General features: G+C 40.2%; 1 protein-coding gene across 16 annotated transcripts in view; it reads right to left on the reverse strand.

The window, feature by feature from the left end:
* Positions 1-24,608, reverse strand: part of LOC123362924 (poly(rC)-binding protein 3-like) — a 752,406-nt gene that overhangs the window by 60,300 nt on the left and 667,498 nt on the right. For 11 of the 16 annotated variants that reach the window (XM_045003489.1, XM_045003479.1, XM_045003476.1 and 8 more), the window contains 4 exons: positions 21,928-22,063; positions 6,846-6,869; positions 6,710-6,742; positions 2,073-2,189 (listed from right to left, as the gene is read on the reverse strand). In XM_045003489.1, the coding sequence (XP_044859424.1) occupies positions 2,073-2,189; positions 6,710-6,742; positions 6,846-6,869; positions 21,928-22,005 (252 nt within the window). In that variant the 5' untranslated portion in view covers positions 22,006-22,063. Of the gene's footprint in view, positions 1-2,072; positions 2,190-6,709; positions 6,743-6,845; positions 6,910-21,927; positions 22,064-24,608 lie in introns of all 16 variants that reach the window. The other 5 variants (XM_045003483.1, XM_045003485.1, XM_045003484.1 and 2 more) reach the window with 1 other exon arrangement.

The following is a 24,608-nucleotide window of genomic DNA, read 5'->3' on the forward strand; positions in this document are numbered from 1 at the left end:
CTGTGAGGATGACCCACATTGGGACACGGACTGGATGTTTACTTAATATCTGGACAACACCTAGTGCAATAGAGACACGATACCTACTTGAGGCTTCCAGAAATACGTCAATTTTATTATAAACTTTGAAGCAGCAAACATTTAACAAGGTCAACTCTCATTTCTCTCGCTTCTCTCCCACTATACATGAAGTACAATTTTAGCCTGAAAAAGGGTCTTCGCACAAACTCAGACCCAGCATTCCTTTGGGTGTTTTAGAGTTCTGCCAGCTCTTTCTCTAAACAGGATTTATGCCCTGAGAGCGAATTGATAAAGAGTTTTCTTTGGCGAGCAATTTATACCTTCCCATACAGCCACACTTCTGTGTTGTTACACCATAGTTATGCTGTTACCATAACTGAAAGGGAGAATAAAAGTATTTTATAGAGAAATGCAAGACAAAAATATTCTGATTTATGTTTTAAAAAAATGGCTGAAGAAATGTAAACCAGAAAGACGTGATATGTATCCAAACAGCAGCACATGATATTTCTATAGCTCATTTGCAATTTGTGAGACACAGTACTTTGTTACACCTCCAGGAGTTATAGGTCTCTGATTGCACATTTTTATCCATGGGGAACTTTCACAATAATTATACCAAACAGAACTGGTTGCATGATGCAGACGTCATTCAAGACCGGCTTTTAAATCTAAACGTGGCAAATTACATTTGAAGCAAATGTGGGTACTTTATAACATATAATGCACAGCTACTGTAGCTGCAATTAATGTAAATGACCTTTTTGACTAAGAACTGCCACATTAAGATACAAACCTATCACCTAAAATACAAGAGAGTCAATAAATAAAATATCTCAAATGTTGAAACCCAGACTTTCTTGCCCTTTGTTAGGTACAACACATTTAATGATATCTTAGTTATAAGGCCTGACCCGGTATCGTGTTCAATGCTATTTGAGGGATGTTTCCACTGATTTCAGTGGAGACAGAGTGACTAGCTCCTTGTAGGTATCCCTCAGCACTTTCCAGGATAGGGCCTTTATGGAGCTTTTTCCTCATAAAAGATACCAAAGTGTTTCATAACTCTCTTGGAATATGGCAACTATTTAATAGCATGCAGGACCTGTACCCAACAGTTTAGGGGAGGAAGTGAAGAAAGCAACCATATACAGTATATTGAAACTGACTGGGGAACTTAGGCAGAATGTAATTGTCCGGGTTGAAGTTTAGCAAAAATGCCTCCTTGCTTTCGAGAAAAGTGCTACAAGAATATTATTCGCCACATGTGACAAGGCCTCAGTTTTACATCTCATCTGAAAGATGGCACCTTCTAACACCATGGTGGGATATTGAGTTAGTCATACTGATGCAGAGAGAAGAGCACCCTTACTGTATTAGTACCACCCATCACTTTCTACAGCCCCCTGGGGTCTTTCATGGAGGTTTCCCACCCCAATACTGGGCATGTCTAATTCTACTTGGCCTGTGAAAGCTGATGTCCTCCAGCTGTGTATGAACATGTCTGCATACGTTTAACAGTAGAGGAGCCTCTTTTGTCTTATTTATTTTCAGTGTATTTATCATATTTTAAAATCTGAAGTCTAAATATGGTAATTGGCAATGATATATTTTGCTTTTAATAATTTAAAAAAAAATCTTTGAGTTGAATGAACTCTATACTCTTTTTTATATAAAAATTTACATCACTATCAAGCTGATTCACACAGAAACCGAGTTATAAGTTATGCAATTATTCTTTTCAAATCAAAGCCACAATGGGACCAGAAATTTCCAAGACACTTTTTCCACCATTAGAGCACATTACTGGAAGCAATTGCTTTTCCCTAAAGTCTATGAAAAGCAAAAGAAATGATCAAACAGCTTGTAAATTGACCCATTATTTCTCTTCCAGTATTACTGCCAAAAGCATTTATAAAAACATAACCACTTTCATTGCCATTAAATAGAGCATTAAACAAATTATATTTAGCATTAAAGCAAACATGAGAAAATTCAGACAATATTTGTATTGCAACTGGAAGAGAGAAAAATGTATTTTATTTGCTTACCTCTTCAAATTTTAATGCAATCATAGAAAAAGCCTTAAAAATCGCATCTGTTGGGCCTGTTATTGTCACAATTCTTTCTGGACAGGAACCTTCTGAAATATTGATTCGAGCACCACTCTGTCAACAAGAACAAATATTTTTAAAGTACATTTTCTTTTGGAATGCAAAATAGGGAAGACTCTCTAGCTAGGTACTTATATGGCTTTCTTCACCATAGTAGGTGAGCAGCACCCAAGTAATTAAAAGCAACAACTGCAAAATAAATTCTCTCACTCTCCCTTTCTTACGTACAGGAGTAAACTAGAACAGGACTAAAAACAGAATTCTTGGCATGAGAAATTTTTATTTAGCAAGCATCAACTAAAAAAAAAATATAAATATATATATAATTTCATCTCTGGACTGGATCCGAACTATTCACTTGAAAATGGGCTGTGTAGTTGGGGCTCCAGTTTTCTGAACAAACAGGGTAACTAGCACTATGGGCCATATTCTGTAGGTCTTTAATTTATATCCTAGACTAAATTATTCTAATGAATGCTTTGTACAAACTCATACAAAATAGGTAAGCTAATGTATACTGACCACACTTACTAAAGAATCATCCAATGGCAACTGTAAGATACCAGTGCAGTAACACTGTCATGTCTCTTTAAGAGGAAGAGCCAGCAAGAAGGAAATAGGAAACCTGATTCTCATTTACACCATGGCCCCTTTACATCACTCTGGTGGGACAGATGGCCCTTGAAGTTGGTATAAATGTATTACACAGACTCCTTAATGTAATAAGAATCAGACCCAGATGGTTCAAGAAAGACCGAGACTGTGTAGTTTCTTTTTATTCCTGTACTTACTGCTGTTGAACGAGTTTTGTGCATCTTGCCTCTCTACATGACAGCAACCAAATATAACAACAAGCTGTACTTATGGCAAAATCCTCCTGTCACTGAATCTCCTGACAGGTATGCTGAATGTCTGCAAAAGAGGCAAGGGCAGCAGATACTTAATCTACTTTAGTCTGACAGGTGGACTGGAGAGTTGTGAATCTGCCTTGGGCTGGGGAGGTGTGAGGGGATTTCCAGATATGCACTAATCATACATCAGTGTTTAGTCAATGGCGAAGCCTAGTTTTAAGCTTGTTCAAAGTGTCTGGCTTCAGTTACCAAACACAAAATAGGCTTAGAGCTGAAGCCTGCAATGAGCTCCTCTGCTTCAGTGGGGCTCTGTGTGGACACAGGAGTCTGCCCAGGCAGAGCTGCTGAGAGGATCAGGGTGTTCAGGGGTTACTCCCCCTGACAATACTTAGAATATACGCCTAACGTTAATGGAAGTACTTTTTATGGAAGCAAGGTTACAACGGTTTATATGAAAGACTGTTCCACAATGCATCATTGTATCCAATGTTTTCCGAAAATCTCACATGGCAAAAGTTCATTTAACTCGTTAGGCTTTCAGTCAAGTCCAAATGATTGAATCTGAGAGTTTACACTCTAAAGGAAAGCAGTACGGATGCCAGTATTTTGTGGCAGCCTTATCCATGAAGTGAAAGGAATTTCACTGGACTATAGTTTTCCAGAGACACATCAATTAGGCTGTGCCAGGCCCCTGGTAGCTGAGAGAATGACACAGACAGGGCAAGTGGTGTGCCACTTCCCAAAAGATGGTGTATTACTTGCTATCATCACATCTGCCGGAAAAGTCTAGATTAAAATAATTGTGTTCTATTTCTTTAAAGGAAAGCGCAAGAGAAAGTGGTCGGTTACAGGAATTATATGTAATTTCCTTTTTACTATTTATACAATGTTCACTTCAGAGTTTGAGGACTAAGATGGTATGTCTCCATATCATGTTTATCCAGACAATCTTTGCCCTTATTCTTTTTTAAATTAACCCCTTAATACCAAAAATTAGAGGGTATGCTTCTAGTGTCCTCAGGAGCATAAGGAGGAAAATGTCCATTTATTGTGAAAAAATGAGACAAATTACTTTTTTAAACCTAACAGGTTTGATTGCAGGGACCAGGGAATAAGTTTTCAGAAAAAAGAGTTATGTGGGGGGAAGGGAGGGGAGATAGGTCTTCTCTTATGTAGATTCAACATGCACACACAAAATCTGTGCCCACAGTTTTGCACTCATTTGTGGGCACAAATCTCAGTGGGTGGAGCTCTAACTGCCTGTTGGTAGGAACAAATAAGATTAGAACCAACAATTCATTTTGATTAATTGATTATTGTTTGTTTAATGAATATCAGGGGCATCTGGAGCATTAGAAACACACCACTTACTTCTTTCATAAATCTAAATAAATACCTGTATTTAATGAGTCAACAGATGGGTGAAAGTTGTATCTGGAAAAAGAGAGCTCTGACATCAGCTCGGCTGCAAAGAAACTCTACAGTGCATGTAGTTAAAGGGCATATCAGAGTATTCTTCTATACCACATGTTTTACAATTTCCTTGTGGGAGACTTTCTACATTCTACAAGTGCCTAGCAACAAAGCAACTGGCAGAATATGCACTGCAGAAACCCCTAAAACTAAATTAAACATTTCTGGGTATATTCTCTGTATAACTGTATTTTTTACCTTCAAAAAGGTAGATTGCCTCATCCTTTTAACAAATATTGGAACCCTGCAGGGAGCTGCAGGTTAGTTCCTGCTGACTCCCTGGGACAGATGTGACTTTTTAGACTCCATCCTGAATATAAGAAAGGTGAGGTAGCCCTCTGAGGACAGGTAGCTAGAGTCCTAGAATTTAGGCCAGAAGGGACCACCAGATCATCTAATCCAGGGGTTCTCAAACTGGGGGTCAGGACCCCTCAGGGGGTCATGAGGTTATTACATGGGGGAGTTGTGAGCTGTCAACCTCCAACCCAAACCCTGCTTGCCTCCAAAATTTACAATGGTGTTAAATATATTAAAAAGCGTGTTTAATTTGTTAGGGGGGGGGGATCACACTCAGAGGCTTGCTGTGTGAAAGGGGTCACCAGTAAAAAAGTTTGAGACCCACTGATCTAATCTGACCTCCTGTATATCACAGACCACCAACACCACCCAGCACCCGCACATTAAAACCAACAACTGAAATTAGACTAATGTGTTACAGCCCTCAGGAAACTAAGCTGTTATATAAGCCGCAGACAGAAAACAAGAGGGATCAATGCGCACTAATATCCAAGGCCTCTGCAATGGCAGAGAACTGACTGAGATATATCCAGATAATCCTGGCACAGAATCTGACTCCACATTGCAGAGGAAGGCAAACCCCTCCCACAGGTCACTGTGAATCTGACCTAAGAGAAAATTCCTTCCCAACCCTGCATATGGGATCAGATAGATCCTGAATGTGTGAACAAGAGCCAGCCAGCCAAGCACCTGAGAGAGAGAATGCTCAGAGCTTCAGCCCACACAGTGCAGTGTCCCAACTCCAGCTGTGGCCATCTTTGATGCCACAAACAAAACAAAAAACAACATCACCATAAAAACAAACAAAACCCAACAGCAAGAATTCATGGCAGTGGTGGGGAGAAACCCTTCCTCACCCCTGCAAGTGACTGGCTGAAGCCCTGAAGCAGGAGATTTAGGGTCTGGGACAGACCGGCTGATGGAAAAGTAAACCTATAAGCAGCCAAGCCTAGGGAGTTGATTTTGAGTGAGATTTATGCAATTTCAGCTTTGAATTAATCTTTTTGTTTATAAATCCAAACTCCAGGAATGGGGGAAAGGTGCCTTTCTTGCATCTTTACAAACGTATGATGTCTCCAGTTTGCAGGTCTATCTTCATATCGCCAAGTGTTGACAAAGGGAGTGGTTAGAGGTGAGCCTGTACCATATGATCACTCCAGTTCTGAGAGAGATCCAGATTTTTTGGCTGGCCCCCACCCTCTATAATGTGTCAATCCAAATCCCTGGATTCAACACCCACCCCTAATCCTAAACTTTGGAAAATTTAGCTCTGTAGCCAAACTCCTCAATCTGGGACCAGGCCCAGGAGTTATGAATGTGAGTCAATGGGAGAATAGACTCTTAAGAGTTTCTGTGACACTTAGGCCTGGTCTACACTGGGGAGGGGGGAGGATCGATCTAAATTATGCAACTTCAGCTACGTAGCTGAAGTCAACGTACTTAGATCGACTTACCGTGGTGTCTTCACTGCGGTGAGTCGACTGATGCCGCTCCCCTGTCGACTGCCTGTGCCTCTCGCTGAGCTGGAGTACAGGAGTCGACGGGAGAGCGCTCGGGGGTCAATTTATCACATCTATACTAGATGCAATAAATCGACCCCCACTGGATTGATCGCTGCCCGCCAATCCGGCCGGTAGTGTAGACATACCCGCAGAACCCTACTGACTAAATAAGCTCTGAGACAATAGGGTTACAGGCACAGTGCTGTAGAAATTATCCCCTTTAATTTCCTTTAAAGGAGACAAAAAAACTGAGACAGCTTTATGGGAAACTTATATTAAGAAAAACTGTTTAATTTTGGCCTGTACATTTATGTATTAAAACACCACCACATATAATAATAAATAGTTGGCATTACTCTTTCCAGCCACTAGGTGGCACTGCTGTTCCATACAATCTAGTTATTCTCTTCTCTGACACAAAGAAATAAAGACATCAAAGTGCATCTCTTACCTCCTCCCTCATCTTCTTAACTGTCTCCCCTTTCTGTTAAATAAATGGGGAAAAATTAGTCCTCACTGCAATGGTCAATTGATATAGAATACAGAGACATGAATTTTAAAAAAAATTCTTAAAGTAAATTACTGACCTTTCCAATAATGCTCCCAACCTCCTGGAACAGGAAAAAACAACACCACAGTAAGTGAATATTTCTGAGTACAAAAAGAAGAAATGTTAATTAAACAATATTTCACTATAAAGTTCATTCTGAAGACAAAGGTGGGCAGGACAGACCAGCCATATTTCACTAGCTACATTTTTAGTCCATACAAATATGCACTATAAGAAGGAATGGACTAAGAGCTCCTATTGCTATTGCTATATATATCAATAGGAGCTCTTAGTCCATTATATATATATATGCTTGACACACAAGAGTTTACTGCTGTCATGGGGAAAGCCCCACTGCCTCGAAAGTAGCCCTGAGCTAATGCAGCATTCTGTCACTGTAAATACAGAGATCTTATTTTGGGGAATAAGAGATTCAGAATTGATTGAGCTGAACAATCTTCTAGGAAAATTGGGAAGATACAGCCTTCATGTTCAATGGTGATCGCTTTGAAGGCAGACGCTTCTCTTTTCAGCAAGTAATGGATAGAAGTGGATTACGGTGAGATTAAGAGTTATTGTATAAACAACTGCTGGCCTGTCCTTCTCAATCCCTCCAGTGAGAGCTTCCCAAACCAGTGATTGCTAATCAGCTGTTAGACATTGTTAGGGTGGCTAACAGGTTACTAAAATCCTATGTGGAGTCGTATAAAATGTCCAGGAAAAAACCTTCAAACATGCAATGGGAGAATGATGTGGAAGTTCTGATCACATCCATGTGTTTTAAACTAGGCACACACAAGCAGTAGGGAAGCAAAATGGAAGCTAATAACCATAAAATGAACACCATGGGCATGGTGCTAATTGCACAGGTTTGATCCAAGGGTGAAAAACAACTGTTGGAGATGAGACCAGCTAAGGGAAAAGCTAACTCATATTCTGTGATTAGCCTCCAAAATCAGCTTCCACCGGTTAAAAAGAGTTAGATGTGATTAATCTGATCTGGAAAGCTGATCTGCAGCTAGTACTTTCACCTGATTTGTTCTGAATCACAACCGCCAGAGCAGATTTAAGAAATGGCTTTCATTCCTTTTTCCCATGAAAAAGGCTCATTTTATGACAAAGGGCTACTAAAGTCATCTCCACAATTCAAGACTGGTGCAGGGACCTTGTGGAAGTTCTTTCTTGCCAATGAATAATGGATACACAGACAAAATGAAGCAGTTAGGGCCTGTGGCTCTTTTAGCCACATCCACAACACTGAAGACAGCTGCAGATATTCTGTGAGTGGAGGAGCTCCAATTTAGCAAGCTGCTTCAACATATGTTTAAATCCCACTCATGTTGATGGGACATAAGCACATGCTTAAAGTTATGTACATGCTGAAATGCCTTGATGAACAAGGCTTTGAAGACCCCAGTCTGCCTCCATGCTGACTGCTCTGAACCTGGAACTCCTCAGGCTTATTCTCAAAATTTACCTCTCTTGGTTTTGTTTTCTTCTTTATTACCCCTCCTGTTAGCTGCTTGGAAACTCTACTTCATTCCCATGTAGTGCTGGCCTGTATTCAGATGGGCTTCTTATGTGCTCTGTGGAACTACAATTTTACATGTTGTGTGGAGTGGACCTATATGCTAATATATTTATATAAGTGTTATTTTGCTTTTTATTGTGTTAGCTTAAGTGTAAAGTATCTTGTATGAGTGTATCTAATGATCTGTACATATATATAGACCTCCAGGAGTGTATGAATCTATATCTATGTTACTAAAATAGTAAAAATTACTATTTAGTTTTTAGCAGTCCAGTAGCCCATCTTGACCAGGAATGTATGAAGCTGATTATGTTTGAAAAAAAGGGGGAAAATCTGTTTAACAATGAAGTTCCTAAATTCCCAGATATTTTTTGGACCATATAAGCAAGTCAAAAGAAAAAGTTCTTTCTCGGGGATGAATAGACAGCTCTAGGTTTGTCAGCACCAGTCTTCTCTCCAGCAAAGCTAAATTCACATAAAGATCAGAAACAGCATATATTTTTAATTCTGAGGGGAAAGCCTTTTTTTTTTCCTCAGACAGAAATCAGGGGGTTCTTTAGCTAATTTGGAGAATGGGTCTCATATTGGGTTTTCTAGTTTGTCATACTTTTAATGGCTCCTTATATAGCTCAATGCTTGTTTCGTATAGATTCTTATGTCACTACGAATAATGCTTTCTGGAATATCTAAAATTATTTCTATAGTGTTGAAGTTTCATTATTTTTTTTCTGCTCAACTTGATTTTTGAGGACTTTTTTTTACCTTAATAGAACATTTCTACAATTTATTTATTGCAGAAACATATTATGCTGTGGTTAGTTGATTATGATACCTAGATTCATGGTGACAAATTCAGCTCTGGTGTAAATGGGTGCAACTCCCATTGATTTCAGTTTGGTGTTTGATTGAGATGTCCTATAACATACGTGTATATTTTTACGTACTGAAAATTTGATCCACTATATTTTTCAGTGCTCACACAAAAACTATACTTAAGTACATATATTTGTTCTATATGGTCAATTTCAGATTTATTTACTTTCCTATTATCTACTCATTAACATATTGGAAAATATAGCACAGCATATATTAAAACGCCTATCAATTGGAAACAACAGGAGCAAATATTCCTAGTGCATAGGAAGACTTTCTGGATGGCATGATGTAGAGTGTTTACCTGTATACTTTTCTCCAATACACCCCATAATGCCTTCAAAAGGCACCCTTTGGCTGCCTGTCAGGGACTAAATGCAGTGTAATAGGGGTGTGGAATCAGTGTCCATAGCACTGTGGCCTGTGAGTTATTACTGCTACTCTGTGGAGACTATTTCCTATAGAAAGTGGTGTGTCAGGCTGCTACCAGTGATGCACTCCACACAGCCATGCACATTACCTACTAATGGCAGACCCAGTTTCTGACACTTAAAAAAGTTTGGAAGTGAAAAGATGCTGCCCCCTTGGCCTCCTAAATTTTCCCCCTGAATTATACATAAATAGTGAGATTCATTTTGCTTTTCTGAAAAATTTGCTAAGTTTTGTAACTACTTACCCAGCTCTTTCAGACCAGCATGACATTTGCTTCTCACTGATCAACCGAATCATTATCTGGGATAAGATCAAATATCCTAAACCACTATTTTTTCCCTCTTTCGTCTATAAATAAGCAAAAGGCTGTCTTGTGGGCCTATGCTCTCTTTGTATCCATCAATCCCCATGCACTGATTTTCAAAACCTATAGCTGAAACAGTGTTTATACGGATGTCTACACTTCCCCAAAGTACCTGTGATTTTCAATGCCTATCTTGAAACCCATCAAAGTGGCCTGATTTTTAGAAGGTGTGGAGCACCTGGCCTTTCAAGTTATCTCAGATTGGGCCCCCAAATGCTGAGGCACATGAAATATCTAGTCACTTTGGAAAATCCCACTCAATTGACCAGAGTGTGTCAACAGTATTTCACATTTTGCCTTTGACCACACTTCTCACCAGTAAGCTATATCTAAGTAGTTAAAAATGTAACAAAAATGACACGATGCAAACCTTGTATAAAGCCATATGTTACTAGAAAATGGAAAATGTTGTCAACCATTGGTTTGTTCTATGAAAAGTATAATGGATACGCTGTTTTTTAAATTTTCAATTACTCCGTCATCATTTCAGTGGGCAACAGAAGGAAAATCAATGTTAAAAATGAGGGATGTTTTACTTAATGCTAAGAGGTAGACACACACTATTATTTTACACCTAATTCACATGATGGATTAGATATGGGATGAGTTCCATGCCAAATGAGCAAGCCAGAGGCATAGGGTCTTAGCACAAAACAGAACGCATTACCTGTGCCACCCGATTGCTAATGCAACAGAAAATTAAAACAAAAAACAACTCCTTACAATCCAAGTGATTGACAGAAATCTTGACAGTGCAATTGACTAATCTGGGCTTCTGAAACACTCAGTCAAACTGTATGAGAGAGAAAGCTATTTCTCTAATGAGCTAATAGTTATGCCTTCCGCATAGCAAGGAAAACAAATTAGTCATGTTAAAAAAACCAGGAAGCTTAACAAATGGTAACAAAGCTTGGCATAAAGAGTAACCTTTAGACTGCTAACATGATGTGCGAAGTTCCATCATTTTTCTAAATATTGCCAGTTTAATAATTGTTATAGCACCATCAATCTCAGGAGTAAAAAACAGCCCTCCCCCAACCTCACAATAAACCAGCGATCACTCTGTTATAAAATCCTGCCACCAACTTTACAGTGTTGTTGAAACACTAATCTGACAGGAGCCTTAATCTAAATTCATTTATGGACGTGAAAACCATTTTAAAAGTCACAATAATATCATACATTTATGCTTTCATCCCAAAGCATTTGACAAACGACAAGCAACATCCTAAAGCCTTTATTCCCTTATTACCCAGGTAAAGCTACTGCTGCACTTTGATATTAATTTTGCACCAGCAAAGCCATCAGGATTAAGCCGTGTATGAAGCCAACTATTAATGTACCTGAAAAAAAGACACAGTAAATTACATGTGCCATAACTCAGTTCATCTGCCTTGAAAGAACGAATGACTGAGTCAGTCACGTTAACTGGTGATCCATGTTTATGTATTCAACATCTGATGCTTAAGACCCCAATTCAACAAGGTCTTTAGTGGGACTGCTCCTGTGCTAAAAGTGAGGCATATGCTTGAGCACCTTCATCAGTTTCTACAGCTCACTGGCACTTACGTTATGGCCATTCTGAAAGAGAAGACACTACGTATTCCATCCTTTTGTGTTGCAGAAGCTTTTATAACACATCCTACTTCTATTTGGCTAGCAGGCTAGTAATTTGTATAAAATTTCACCACAATTATCTACTGCAACCTTCTGCTATCTTCCTTCCAGTGCTGGTGGTACTAGTGCTGACAGTCCCTGTGCCTGCCCACTGTACGAAATCAGTAGCAATGAAAACAGGGCCTTCTGCTTATATCAATTCATTGCATCTGTGGACTGATCAGAATACCATGCTTGCCAGATACAAGAAATTTTTGTCATGTGGTTTATTTGTTGGAAGGTGCAGCACCCACTGACAATAAGAAAATGTCTTGATTGCTAACACTCTTCCAATGAATCACTTCCTTTTGTCAGACTGGCAAAGTAGTAAGGGACTCTGGGCTGTCACTGAAATTAAGTGCATAATCAATCAATCATAAATACCTTGCCAGTGTTGACAAGAAATAGAAAGTACAGAACGAACAGTGGCATTTTTCCTCCTTGGATTAACTTGCTGAGAAGCCAACTCTCAAAGACGCTTTCTTTTACGTTATATATTAACATGAAATGGATAACAATTAGAGGAGGTTATTTGTTTCATGATAGCAGAGGAGCTGGTGATATGTTGTTTTACAGACCTGTCAGGGACGGATTATATAGACACATGTGGAAAAAGAGGCTCCAGGTTATTCTGCTGTTAAAAAAAAAAAAGTCCATGAAGGCAAGACTGTGCTGTGTATAATGAATGAAAGTGAGAGATATTCTCTCTGTTTTTTACCTTGCCTGTATTAGTGTCTTTAAGTGTGGGTGAGTAGTATAGTAATGAAAAAAATCAACTGTAGAACATTTGGTTGTGAAGAATGACGGCCACTGATGTTAAGTGTGCCCTGCTGGGACACAGTAGGTCTCTTTTTTCAGAGGCGCTGAGCACCCACAACTCTAGCTGACATCAGTGCTATTGAGGGTGCTTAGCACCACTAGGAAGGTCCAGGGTATCTAAAGGGGGGGCACCCAAAAACTGAGACAATTAAAATCAATGGCCACAGTCGAAAATGTGGCTGCTAAGTACACTTGTCTAATTTACTGATACTGTGACTATGAGGCTAGAGTTGGAATGTTTCACCCCGTCAAACAGTCAGAGGGCGAAAAGCCCTGTTAGATCATCAGATATTTTCCCCTGCTAATGGAGGATTGTTCCCTATAGTACATTTGCTTGTATTTTATCCAGCTTTGTTTTAAATATTCCAAGCAATGGCGCTTCCAACACTTCCCTGAGGAGACTGTTTCACAGCCTAATAACTCTCACTGCCAGGCAGTTTCCCCTAGTGTTTAGGCTAAAATTCCTTTTTCTTTAGCCTTTATTGTAACAATTACTTATTATTTTACCCCATTATTTCTAGTTCTAATTCCTTGTACCACTCAAAATAAATCACATTCCCTTCTTGGTGTTTATTTTCTTCATAGATTTGCAAACTTATTTTCTCTCTCATCATAACTTAACAAAGCTATTAGCTCTTTACATTTCTCTTCCCAATCTCTCCAGCCACCTATTTTTTTTCTTGCTTTTCTTTGAGCTCCCTCCCATTTTCCAACATCTTGCCCGTGATCTAGTACCTAGAACTGAGTACAATATTCCAGGTATGTTTTCGCCAGAGCCATAGAGAGAGGTACCTATTGCCTCCCCGTCCATTGACCAGATGACTCTGTAGATGCAGCCCAAAAATCCACTCATATTTTTGACTATAATGTCACCGTGTTGCAATCAAACTCATTTCTGTTGTTCTAATCTTTCCCCAACTATACATACAATATGATGAGGACTAATTTAGCTACAACTAATCAGGAAAGAGATCTTGGAGTCATTGGGGATAGTTCTCTGAAGATGTCCACACAGTGTGCAGTGGCGGTCAAAAACCAGGATGTTAGGAATCATTAAAAAAGGGATAGAGAATAAGACGGAGAATATCTTATTGCCCTTATATAAATCCATGGTACGCCTACATCTTGAATACTGCATATAGATGTGGTCTCCTCATCTCAAAAAAGATATACTGGCATTAGAAAAGGGTCAGAGAAGGGCACTAAAATGATTAGGGGTTTGGAACGGGTCCCATATGAGAAGAGATGAAAGAGGCTAGGACTTTTCAGCTTGGAAAAGAGGTGACTAAGGGGGGATATGATAGAGGTATATACAATTATGAGTGATGTAGAGAAAGTGAATAAGGAAAAGTTATTTACTTGTTCCCATAATATAAGAACTAGGGCCCACCAAATGAAATGAATGGGCAGCAAGTTTAAAACAAATAAAAGGAAGTTCTTCACACAGTGCACAGTCAACCTGTGGAACTCCTTGCCTGAGGAGGTTGTGAAGGCTAGGACTATAACAGGGTTTAAAAGAGAACTAGATAAATTCATGGAGGTTAAGTCCAATAATGGCTATTAGCCAGGATGGGTAAGGAATGGTGTCCCTAGCCTCTGTTTGTCAGAGGGTGAGATGGATGGCAGCAGAGAGATCAATTGCCTGTTAGATTCACTCCCCCTGGGGCACCTGGCATTGGCCACTGTCGGCAGACAGGATGTTGGGCTGGATGGACCCTTAGTCTGACCCAGTATGGCCATTCTTATGTTCTTATGTTAACCCATATCATTTAGTAACAACAGGCCTACTTTATCTCCAATTTTTCTTTCCCGTCTGTACCCCCTCTCTATTGGTAAATGCTCTTCTTGTTCTTCTCACGCCATCTGGCTTATATTAATTCATTCTGGTTTTTATTTTTGCAATCTTTAACTTTTTCCCTTCAGGCTTTAACTGACTCCCTGTATGCTTGTTTGGTTTTCTGCACACTTTGCTATTCCCAGTATAGCTTGGTTTCTTTTTCACCTCAGATCTTTGTGCAATCCCTTATGAAATCACACAAGTCTCTTCTTGTTTCTTACATTCTTCTTTTACAGAAGAATTGAAGCCTGCTTGGCCTTATTTAAAGTGTCTTTTAGGTTGCCTTAGCCTTGTTCCAGACGGGCAGATTTGAATATTTCCTCCTATTCCACATTATACACTTGATTTTTAAACCTCTCCTAAATTGCTTTCCTGAAATCCAACACCCTTCTGCTGATGCCATACACATCTGAATTCAGCCCTTCATGGCGAATCTTCAGGGTTTCAGACAGCCTGTTAACACTGTCTGTGTACAAGTCCAAACCATTTTAAAGTCATGTAATAATTCTCCAGTACAGTGTAAATGCTTCCTAGGAGTCCTTTTAGTTTGGGCACATGATGCTCAGAATTGGAACAGAGCTAGTTCTGCAGGGTATTGGCAGAGCTGCATGGGAAAGCCTTTACAACACTGCAGTGCTTGGCCTCATTACTGTTGGCATTAGGCAAGAAAATCTGCCTTCCAAAATTAATGAGAATACACATTTTCCAAAATGTGAACAGGAAAATGAAAGCGAAATATCAAAAGCTCCAAAGAACCCACCCTAATCTATTTTACGGGCAATTATGAAAAGTTGATTTTTGACAAAAAAAAAAGGGAACAGCTCTTTTGGCACTTTAACAATGTATCCAGTTGATGCCAATTGGGGATGGCACACGCACACGCACTCTATATTTGCATAGTATAAGTCCTTTCCAAAAATGTTAATTTAATGCTGGTGATAGGTGCTATCTTGACAGTAATGGAAACTGATGTCCTCTCTTTATCCACAAAACAGGAACGGGTAATAGCAGTGCAACAATAACACTGCCATCCTACCCCAGCCTGGCCTGAAAGTTCCACCTTTAGAAGGGGAAAGGTGATTTAATTTCTGGGCCCATTCAAACTTTAGTCTCCATGCTGAGATGGCCAGCAAGGATACTTCAGTAAGATAATGGAGCAAATAATTAAGCAATCAGTTTGCAAACACCTAGAAGATAATAAGGTGATAAGTAGCAGTCAGTCTGGATTTGTCAAGAACAAATCGTGTCAAGCCAACCTGATCACTTTCCTTTAAAGGGTAACAAGCCTTGTGGCTAGGGGGGAAGCAGTAGATATGGTATAGCTTGATTTTAGTAAGGCTTTTGATACTGTCTTGTGTGACCTTCTGATAAACAAACTAGGGAAATACAATCTAGTTGGAATTACTATAAGGTGGGTGCATAACTGGTTGGAAAACCGTTCCTAGAGATTAGTTATCAGTGGTTCACAGTAAAGCTGGAAGGGCATATTGAATGGGGTCCTGCAGTGATCAGTTCTGGGTCCAGTTCTGTTCAATATCTTCATCAATAATTTAGATAATACATAGAAAATACACTTACAAAGTTTGCAGATGATAACAAGCTGGAGAGCTTGCAAGTGCTTTGGAGGATAGGATTAAAATTCAAAATGATTTGGACAAACTGGAGAAATGGTCTGAAGAAAATAGGATAAAATTCAATAAGGACAAATGCAAAGTACTCCATTTATGAAGGAATAATCAATTGCACACATACAAAATGGGAAGTAATTGCTAGGAAGGAGTATTCAGAAAGGATCTGGGGGTCATAGTGGATCACAAGCTAAGTATGAGTGAACAGTGTAACACTGTTGCAAAAAACGTGAACATCATTCTGGGATGTATTACCAGGAGTGTTGTAAGCAAGACACAAGAAGTAATTCTTCTGCTCTACTCCGCACTGATTAGGCCTCCACTGGAGTTTTATGTCCACTTTTGGGTGCCACATTTAAGGAAAGATGTGGACAAATTGGAAAAAGTCCAGAGAAGAGCAACAAGAATGATTAAAGGTCTAGAAAACATGACATATGAGGGAAGATTGAAAAAATTGGGCATCCAAGTATGGCAGAGCCCCAAGAAGTGGAGTAGTTAGCAACTGACATAGCTGGTGCTGCTGGGATATTTTATATACTGGCTGGGGATTCTGGCACAGCTTGTGAGCCGGGGAAGGACTCAGGCGGGGGCTCACACCACATCAATACTTCACAAAAGTGGAAACCAAAAACATTAAAAAAAAAAACTAAGGAAATTCCCAGACACAAAATGTAGGTAAGATAAAATTATAGTTGTGAATACACAGGCTCCTTACTGGGGGAGGAGCTTGAAAGAACATCATAGTTTTATAGAACAAATGTTGAAAACTATATACAATTCAAATATCTGAAATAGGGAAATGGAGCATTAGGGTATTCTAAACAACCTTAATTCTGTCCCCATTTTCCCTGCCCCATCTCTGCTGAACTTCATGGAACATGAGCCTTATGCCTGAATACAGAAAATCTTTCTCATTGACAATATACGCTCTATACGCCTCTACTTTCTATCATCTTTAATATAAGACATGTACAACCACCTCCATGAAAGACCAGAGACTGTCCTCTGATTCTGATTCACCATCCCTTGATAAGACAGCAGTAGAAACATCTTGTCCTGATCTTACTCAGAGGGGTTTCACACTGCTGTGACGCCACTGACTTCAATGGAGTTTTTTCTCATTTAATCTAGTGATGAGATGAAAATCAGGCCGCCCCTATCTCTTGCATGTTATATACACACACTGAAGATCTAACCAGCTCCCTGTACAGCATTACTTCCCTCATGCCAGCTAGTGGAATTTGTTTTTGCGATATTAACCTTCTATGCTGCAAAATGGTTAGCCTCCTGGTGTCTGTGGACATCTTCCCTTTGGAGTTCAGCAATGTGTATTATGCTACATAATGTGCAGCGGACATGGTTAAAGAAGTCATCCTCCACTTAAAGTCCATATGCAAACTACCCAAGTATATGTGTTTAAAATGTCCAAAGCCACCAGGGTTTACAGCTGAGCTAATTAATCTTACATAGCCTTGGTCTACACTACAAACGTACGTTAGTATAACTACATCACTCAGGGATGTGTAAACAGCAGTATGTTGACTAGAGGGCTTCTCCTGTCAACATAGCTACTGCCTCTTGGGGAGGTGGAGTACCTACGCTGACTGGAGAAGGTCTCCTGTCGGTACAGGTAGCGGCTTCACTAAGCGCTACAGCGGTGCAGTTAAGTGTAGACAAGTGTAGTGTAAGATGGCTATTTGTGAAAAACAATGCAGATGTCACAAGCATATTAACCTCCTAATGTAGGAGTTCAAAAGGTAACACAATTATAGGGACAGAGTTAAAGATGGATTTCCATACATTTCAACTTTAAAAAATATATTTATTTTACTAATAAAATTGGAAAACCAGGACATGCTACGATTTTTAACAATGTCCTTTAGTTCTCCCCTTTTGCCTGTAAGTTATGAACCCTTATTTACAACCTGAATGCTGGCCCCGTTAAGTATTTTGTCTGGGAATGCTAATTAGAGTGCAGCAATTTTCAGTGATGCCATTACCACAGCAAATCTTAAGAAACCGTGTGGAAGCATATTTCTTGCTCTATTTCAGAGCCACTCACAGCTCTCAGAATGATAACTCCGGGATTGATATTAGCATTTTTAAATCACAAAGATGTCATCAAAGTAAATGTGAGGGCCTGAGTTTAATATACAAAAATAAATTCTAATTTCATACATTCTTTGCAATACTTAGGTGCAATAGGGCACATTATTAGAGCATATTGTAGTAAAGGGCACACCCATTGTGCCTTGTTAACTGAGGATGTACGGTATATTTCCACTTTAACTTTGAATTTCCTTGCTTTTATGGGTTTAATTTAAACTCTCAGGGCTACATGTTAATTGAAGATTAGATACATAACACGCATTTACTGTTAACTGTAGTTGTGCACCCAATTTACTACATTCAACACAGAAAATTTAACTTCTAATTTCCTTTCTGATTGCTTTATGCTAGTTTAAAAAACAGTTTAACTAAAATGTCCTGAAAATGACTGATACTTATTGAGTTACATAAAGGGCTTGATTCTGAGAGCAGTGTAGCTTTCTGGCGTGATGCAGAAATGCATGTAAGCCAAAAGTAGCTTAACTGAAGCCAGTGGGACTAATCAGAGGCGTGAAGTTAAACGTGCATTTAAGTGCTGTGCTGGATCAGGGCCAGCACCTTGCAGGATGGAGCCCTCAGAACCAAATACTAGGTTTTTACACAGACACACATAGACACACCCACCCACCATTTGTTTGCCTGGTACTTCCCATTATAAGACCCTATTTTCAGTTGCTTATAACTTTGCCAAACGTAAACCATTTGGGTTGAAATTTTACATGTCAGGTGCAAGTTTGGCTGAAACTTCCTGAAAATTTTCAGCCAAAATGGTTCTGCCACTTCTAAGGAAAAAGGCTAGGGAAAAATAGGCAGTTCATTACTAAAAAAATGCTGGTGACCCTTTCTTTGATGAGATCTAGGGCCAGCATGCTTTGGAGAAGGGACATGAAATTTGGCAGGTGGTGGCATTTATGTCGGGATATGCCTTTTACTGCTCCTGTGAAAAATCTGCCCACATTTGGCCAAGTTATAAATCTCTCTGAAAAATCAGTTAGCACATGCTCAGTAATGACTTTGATTTTTAACAGCTAAGATTTCTGAAGACACCATCCTCACTGAGGATGTTCCAGCCTGTCACAGGTCCAGACTGTGCATTGCATCTTTCTCAGCGAGCTACTGAGCATTCTCCTTCCAGTCCAGGCTTCATGGCTGAATCTGGACTTTCCCTGTCATTGCTGCTCCAGGCCACAGTTGGGCCAGACACTGGAACTGAGAGCAGGGAGAGCCTGTCTCTCATGGATCTTCAATGACCCCTTGTTGTCACCCAGGCAGCACAGAGGAGGAAGCCATCTGATTGGAATGCCGCTTGACCAAGAGGGAGGGAAAGAAGTAAATTTGGATAAGGACTCTGGTCAGACTAGAACTAGAGGGCAGGAGATGAGAAACTGACTGGGATTGGCTGGACAAAGAGACTGGATATAGGAACCAGTGTGGTGTTGGGGTGGAATGGGGGCAGGGAGGAGGTGAGTGAATCTGAGGGGAGTTAGCAGAAGAGTCTGTGCCCACTAGCGCACACTCCCCTCCAGAGCGTGGGATGGAAACCAAGTTTCCTGAGTCTCAGCATTTTTCTGCTGTCAGCAAAGATCTCTGAAACCCACTGGCAATCTGTCTCATCCCCCTCTTGTGCTGGTCCAAAGAGAGAATGACATCCTACTACTGCTGCCAGTTATGCCGATAACTCAAGTGTCAGAGGTCTGTGTGGTAGATCTAAAGGTTCCAGCCCTGCTGATGATCCATGTGGGTATATATAACATCACATGACAGAACATTTGTTCTTCTGTTTTCTTATTTTAAAAGCCTAGAAAATTACACACACAAACTAACTTAAAAGGAAATTATTAAGGTTGTAAAGTCAAGCACTTAGAAGTATGGAAATGCCAGAACTAAGGTTGTCCATGTAACCTTAATTTGCCCCCCTTCTGCGGATGCATCATGATACAGTCTTTAATTACATAATCACAAGCTATTTTTTCCACAGGACCCCGTATCATGTAGTACACAGAGTGGACCACAGTTACTTAATATTTTAATAGACTCATAGAATCACAGGATTGGAAAGGACCTTGAAAGGACTTCTAGTCCATTCCCTTGCACTCAAGGCAGGACTAAGTATTATCTAGACCATCCCTGACAGCCTGCTCTTAAAAACCTCCAGTGACGGAGATTCAACAACCTCCCTAGGCAATTGATTCTTCTTGTCTTCACCTTGTTTTTTAATGTGTAGCCCTGCGCTTTATTCATTGCACACTATTCAAACCCTGATTTGAAGACATAATTATTACTTTCCTACTGGGCTTTTCTATGCTGCTCATCTCTACAGTATCTGATTGCTTCACATACACTAATTAATTTATTTCCCCAACAGCTCAGTGAGAGGAGATATTATTATCCCCATTGTACAGATGGGGAACTGAAGCACAGAGATTAAAGCCAAAAGTATCCACTAATTTTGGGTAATTTTCAGAGTACCGAGCATTATAAGCTCGGAATTTATATGTTCAAAGCATTGCTCTCATTGACTTCAGTGCTCTGCACTGCTGCAAATTTAGGCCCCAGGATCTTAAGTCAGGCACCCAGAAAATGATTAGTGATTGCCTGTGAAAAGTTTGCTTCAAGTTACTTGTCCAGCATCACATAGGAACTCTGTGGCAGGGGTAGGGATAGGACCCAATTTTCCACTGCAGCATTCAACTGCCTTAACCATGAGACCATCCTTTCCCTTCCTGCAATCCCTTACCTAACTTCCTACATGTCTTCCAACTTCCTCAACATATGAGCCAGGAATCCTACAGACAACAGCCTCCTTCACTGTGCAACCCTGATTCATCCCCAGAGCAGGTCTATCCTGTGCACTGAAGGAGGCAGGGATCCTGTGGAAAAAATAGGATGTGATCATGTAACTAAAACCTGTATCGTAATGCATATGCACAAAGGGGCTGAGTTAAGATTGCACGGGCAACCTTAATTCTCCCATCTTCTAACTTTTGAGTGCTTGACTTTGCAATCTTAACATTCTTTTAACATAGTTTCTGTGTGTTATACACAAATACAGACCTGCACATACATAAATCCAGTTTATACGGGGGCATAAAACAGTCTGGTATTTGTGTTAGGAGGATATTTTATGGGTTTTGAATGTCTCTATCAGTTATTTTCTGGTATAGGGGGTGGTGAGAAGTAGCTGCTGTATTTTGTTTTAATGTAATTATATTTTTCATATACAACACAGCTGCCTAGTGCCCGAGAAAGCATTTTTATGCATTATAAATCAAAAGAAACGTTATATATAAGAGCGAGATATTTCCAAAAAATATTTAATCTATATCTATTTTCACTGTTTCCTTGCTAAAGGCGAGCTGCCTGAGGCCAGCACTGTACAGATGCTCCCCAAACATGAAAACACACAAGCTGCTTTTGCCAAATGTTGCCAATAAACATGCTCTCAGGGCGAGAACCCGAGAAACAAGTTTGAATTTACAGCAGCACACTTCTGTATTAAGAGACTAACAATGTATTGGAAACTAGGGTTTGATATGTAACTGCTCGCAGTCCCTGCGTTATAGAATTGTGAAGCTGTCACAACACTGATATTGCCACTCTGGCCCCGAACTGGCCTGTTAGAGACCCTGATTTACACACTTAACCATGGGCGTAAGTGCTGTGCTGAACAGGAATGGAATTAAATATATGCTTAAGTTCAGCATGAGCGGTATCACATTGCTGAATCAGGGACAGGTCTTTGGGCCTTGACTTAAACTTGAGCAGGACCAGGGCCTCTGTAAATGTAAATGTAACTGCCAGACTTTAATGCAACCACAGACACATAGATAAATAAAAAGACAACCGCTGTTACAGTGTTATGTGCATCACCTTGCCGTGCATGAGAAGACGTATGGTAAGTGTGACATTGAGACCTCCTTCTGTCACTTTTGTGTCCTTCGTGTTCATCCTGGCCTGGTATCTTCAATGCTTGAAAGCAGTTTCTTAGTTTTTTCACTTCGTCAACCTGCAGAAAGAAAGTACCACTGAATGGCTGAATTTTTTCAAAGCTGAAAATATCTCGCTGCGCAAACCAATTAACATCCCCCCCTTTGATTTTCCCTAGAGTGGCTTAGCTCGTGAAAAGCTCCTTTGATTGTTTTTATTTTTTAAGTGCCTGAGTACTTCTTCCTTCATTAAGTAGGTGATAAACTTGCCTTTTGAGCCTTCTAGATTCTGTTGGCTTCGTGTGCTCTGAAGTTGAGAGTGACTCAGTGCAGCAGAACCACAATGACAAATTGAAATATAATATTTCCTTGAACTGACACATTTGTGTGTATGTGAAAAAAATTCCGATTTTACTTTTAAACACTGTTATTGTTTGAACTGGGAAATGGAAACACTTACATTCCTCTCCCTTCTCCTCCCTGTCCCACCCCATTCTTTCTTGCTCCTGCACAACAGAGGATTTTATGGTCCCTACAGTTGGTCAAGCCTAAACATTGAACCCTACCAGCAACAGCAGATGACACATTAGCAAAGACATCTGAGTAGCGAAGAGCCACTTGCCGCAGTAAATCTGGGCACTGTCTGGCTTTGTTTTTGTCTAAGAAGCCCAGAGGTGGTTCTGTCTCTCCAAGGCCAAAGCTCAGCTTCCGCCCTAAGTGAGAGAAGGATGTTTCTTAATCCCTAATGACAAATTGCAGATTTTCAGTCATTCACAAAGTCATAAATATCCTGAAATGCTAATGAAAGCGGCAAGGACAGGCCTTGAAGGGATAAACAAGCATCTATTATGAATTTATTATTGCAAGGACATTTATCATTACAAATTAAAATGGGGAGGGAGGAATGTTACCAGGGACAGGCAATCCACAAAGTAAAGAAGGCTTAAAGCTTTCTTGGAGACTGTTTAGTGATTTTTGTCCATTTTAGGCCTGTCTTAAAGAAAATTGAATCCTTAGAGTCACACACAGAGCAGAACATTAGTTTCAGAACAAGGACCAAAAAAAAGGCAAATTGTCGCTTCTCTCAAAGATCTGTTAAGGTTCATGTTGTTCATTACTTTGGTATCACTATAAGAAGTGGAGGCTCTAGTGGCTAAAGAACCAGCCCCAGTGTGTTGACATCTCAGAGTTTGGCCCAGCTTTGTGGCCTGGCCGGACTTTGCAGTGGCTAACACACATTCTGAAGGACACAACTTCACAGGTAGTGGCCCAGTAGCTCAGTATGAGTCCCACCAGGTGCAGAGTCTATGGCTAATGACTGCTCATACATGACCGTTGTGGCTCTGGGGACTGAGGTCAGGAGATTCAGTCCTTTCCTTTATGCCTCAGCGGGAGTAGCAGAGGTGTTACGAGGCTATCACAGGGCTGTAGAAAAGTCTGCAACCCAACTACATGGAAGGGAATGAGAGAGAGTGAATGTGCATGTGAGGATCTATGGAGGGATGCTTCGTGAGCTACAGAAACGCCTCGTGCCTACAACTAATTCTGTGAGACCTAGCCACACAGAATAAATGGGTCCCCTCTGTTCCCTCGGTTATGGGGGCCAACTGTTCCCAAGATCAATTAGCCCGAAATGGAACCAGCACATTTTGGTAAAAGGTTTGCACATCCCTTCCTGCCATTTAACTTGGACTTGTGACTAGGCCCTGGGAGAGTTCACACTGATCAACAGGAGTATAGTAGAAAATCTGATTATGTCTTTGATATAAATCAGCCCCTCGTCTAGATTATTATTTTTATTTTCACTGCACATCTCCCAACCTGGAGAAAAATGGAAGAGAGTCCAGTAGAACAAGCTGCCTAAGGAAGGGGACGGAAACCGGAAACTCCTGTTTGTGCTATTGACACACTGTGTAGCCTTGAGTAAGTCAGTTTGGCCCAGATCCTCAAAAGGTATTTCAATAGGAGTAAGGTGCCTCGACATCCTTGAGGATCTGGGCCTTTGAGATAGCATATCACTGCAAGCCTCTAATGAATACGAGCAAGCTTCTAATACTGCCATTTGGCAAAAACTACCAAAGAAATGCAGTGGTGGCCTTTTGCAGAGAGGTGTTGCAATACAGGCGAGTTCAGCAATGTTCTGACTATGGCTGGGTGAAAATGTGCCATCAAAATTTGGGGTGGGGGGGGTGGTCAGAAAACAGAAAACCTGAAAACTTTTGGTTTTGGCCGACTTTTTGTTTTCTGGATTTTAGCAGAAAAGTCAAAAAATTTTGCTGAAAATGCTGACAAACATGTCCCCTGGCTATTTTTGGCAGGAAAAAAAATTCCAACCAGCTTTAGTTCTGACACCCAGTACTTAATCTTGTGGAAGCAGAAGAGACATTTGGGTGAGGGCCAGGTGTGAGGAGGAAGGAGCTAGGTAGTAGGAAGGGGGCGGCATGCGGAGAGAATGAGTTAAAAAAGGAGATGTCCTTTCCAAGTAGTAAATATATGAAAACATGAATATACTGACACATAGATATGAAGATAGAATGGTGCTTGCGTTATTAGGTCATTAACAACGCCTCAGGTGTAGTGAGTCCAGTGACCCAGTAAAGCATATTAACAGCTGACTAAAATAAG

This window comes from Mauremys mutica, chromosome 2, assembly GCF_020497125.1.
Source record: "Mauremys mutica isolate MM-2020 ecotype Southern chromosome 2, ASM2049712v1, whole genome shotgun sequence".
Classification (NCBI taxonomy): domain Eukaryota; kingdom Metazoa; phylum Chordata; order Testudines; family Geoemydidae; genus Mauremys; species Mauremys mutica.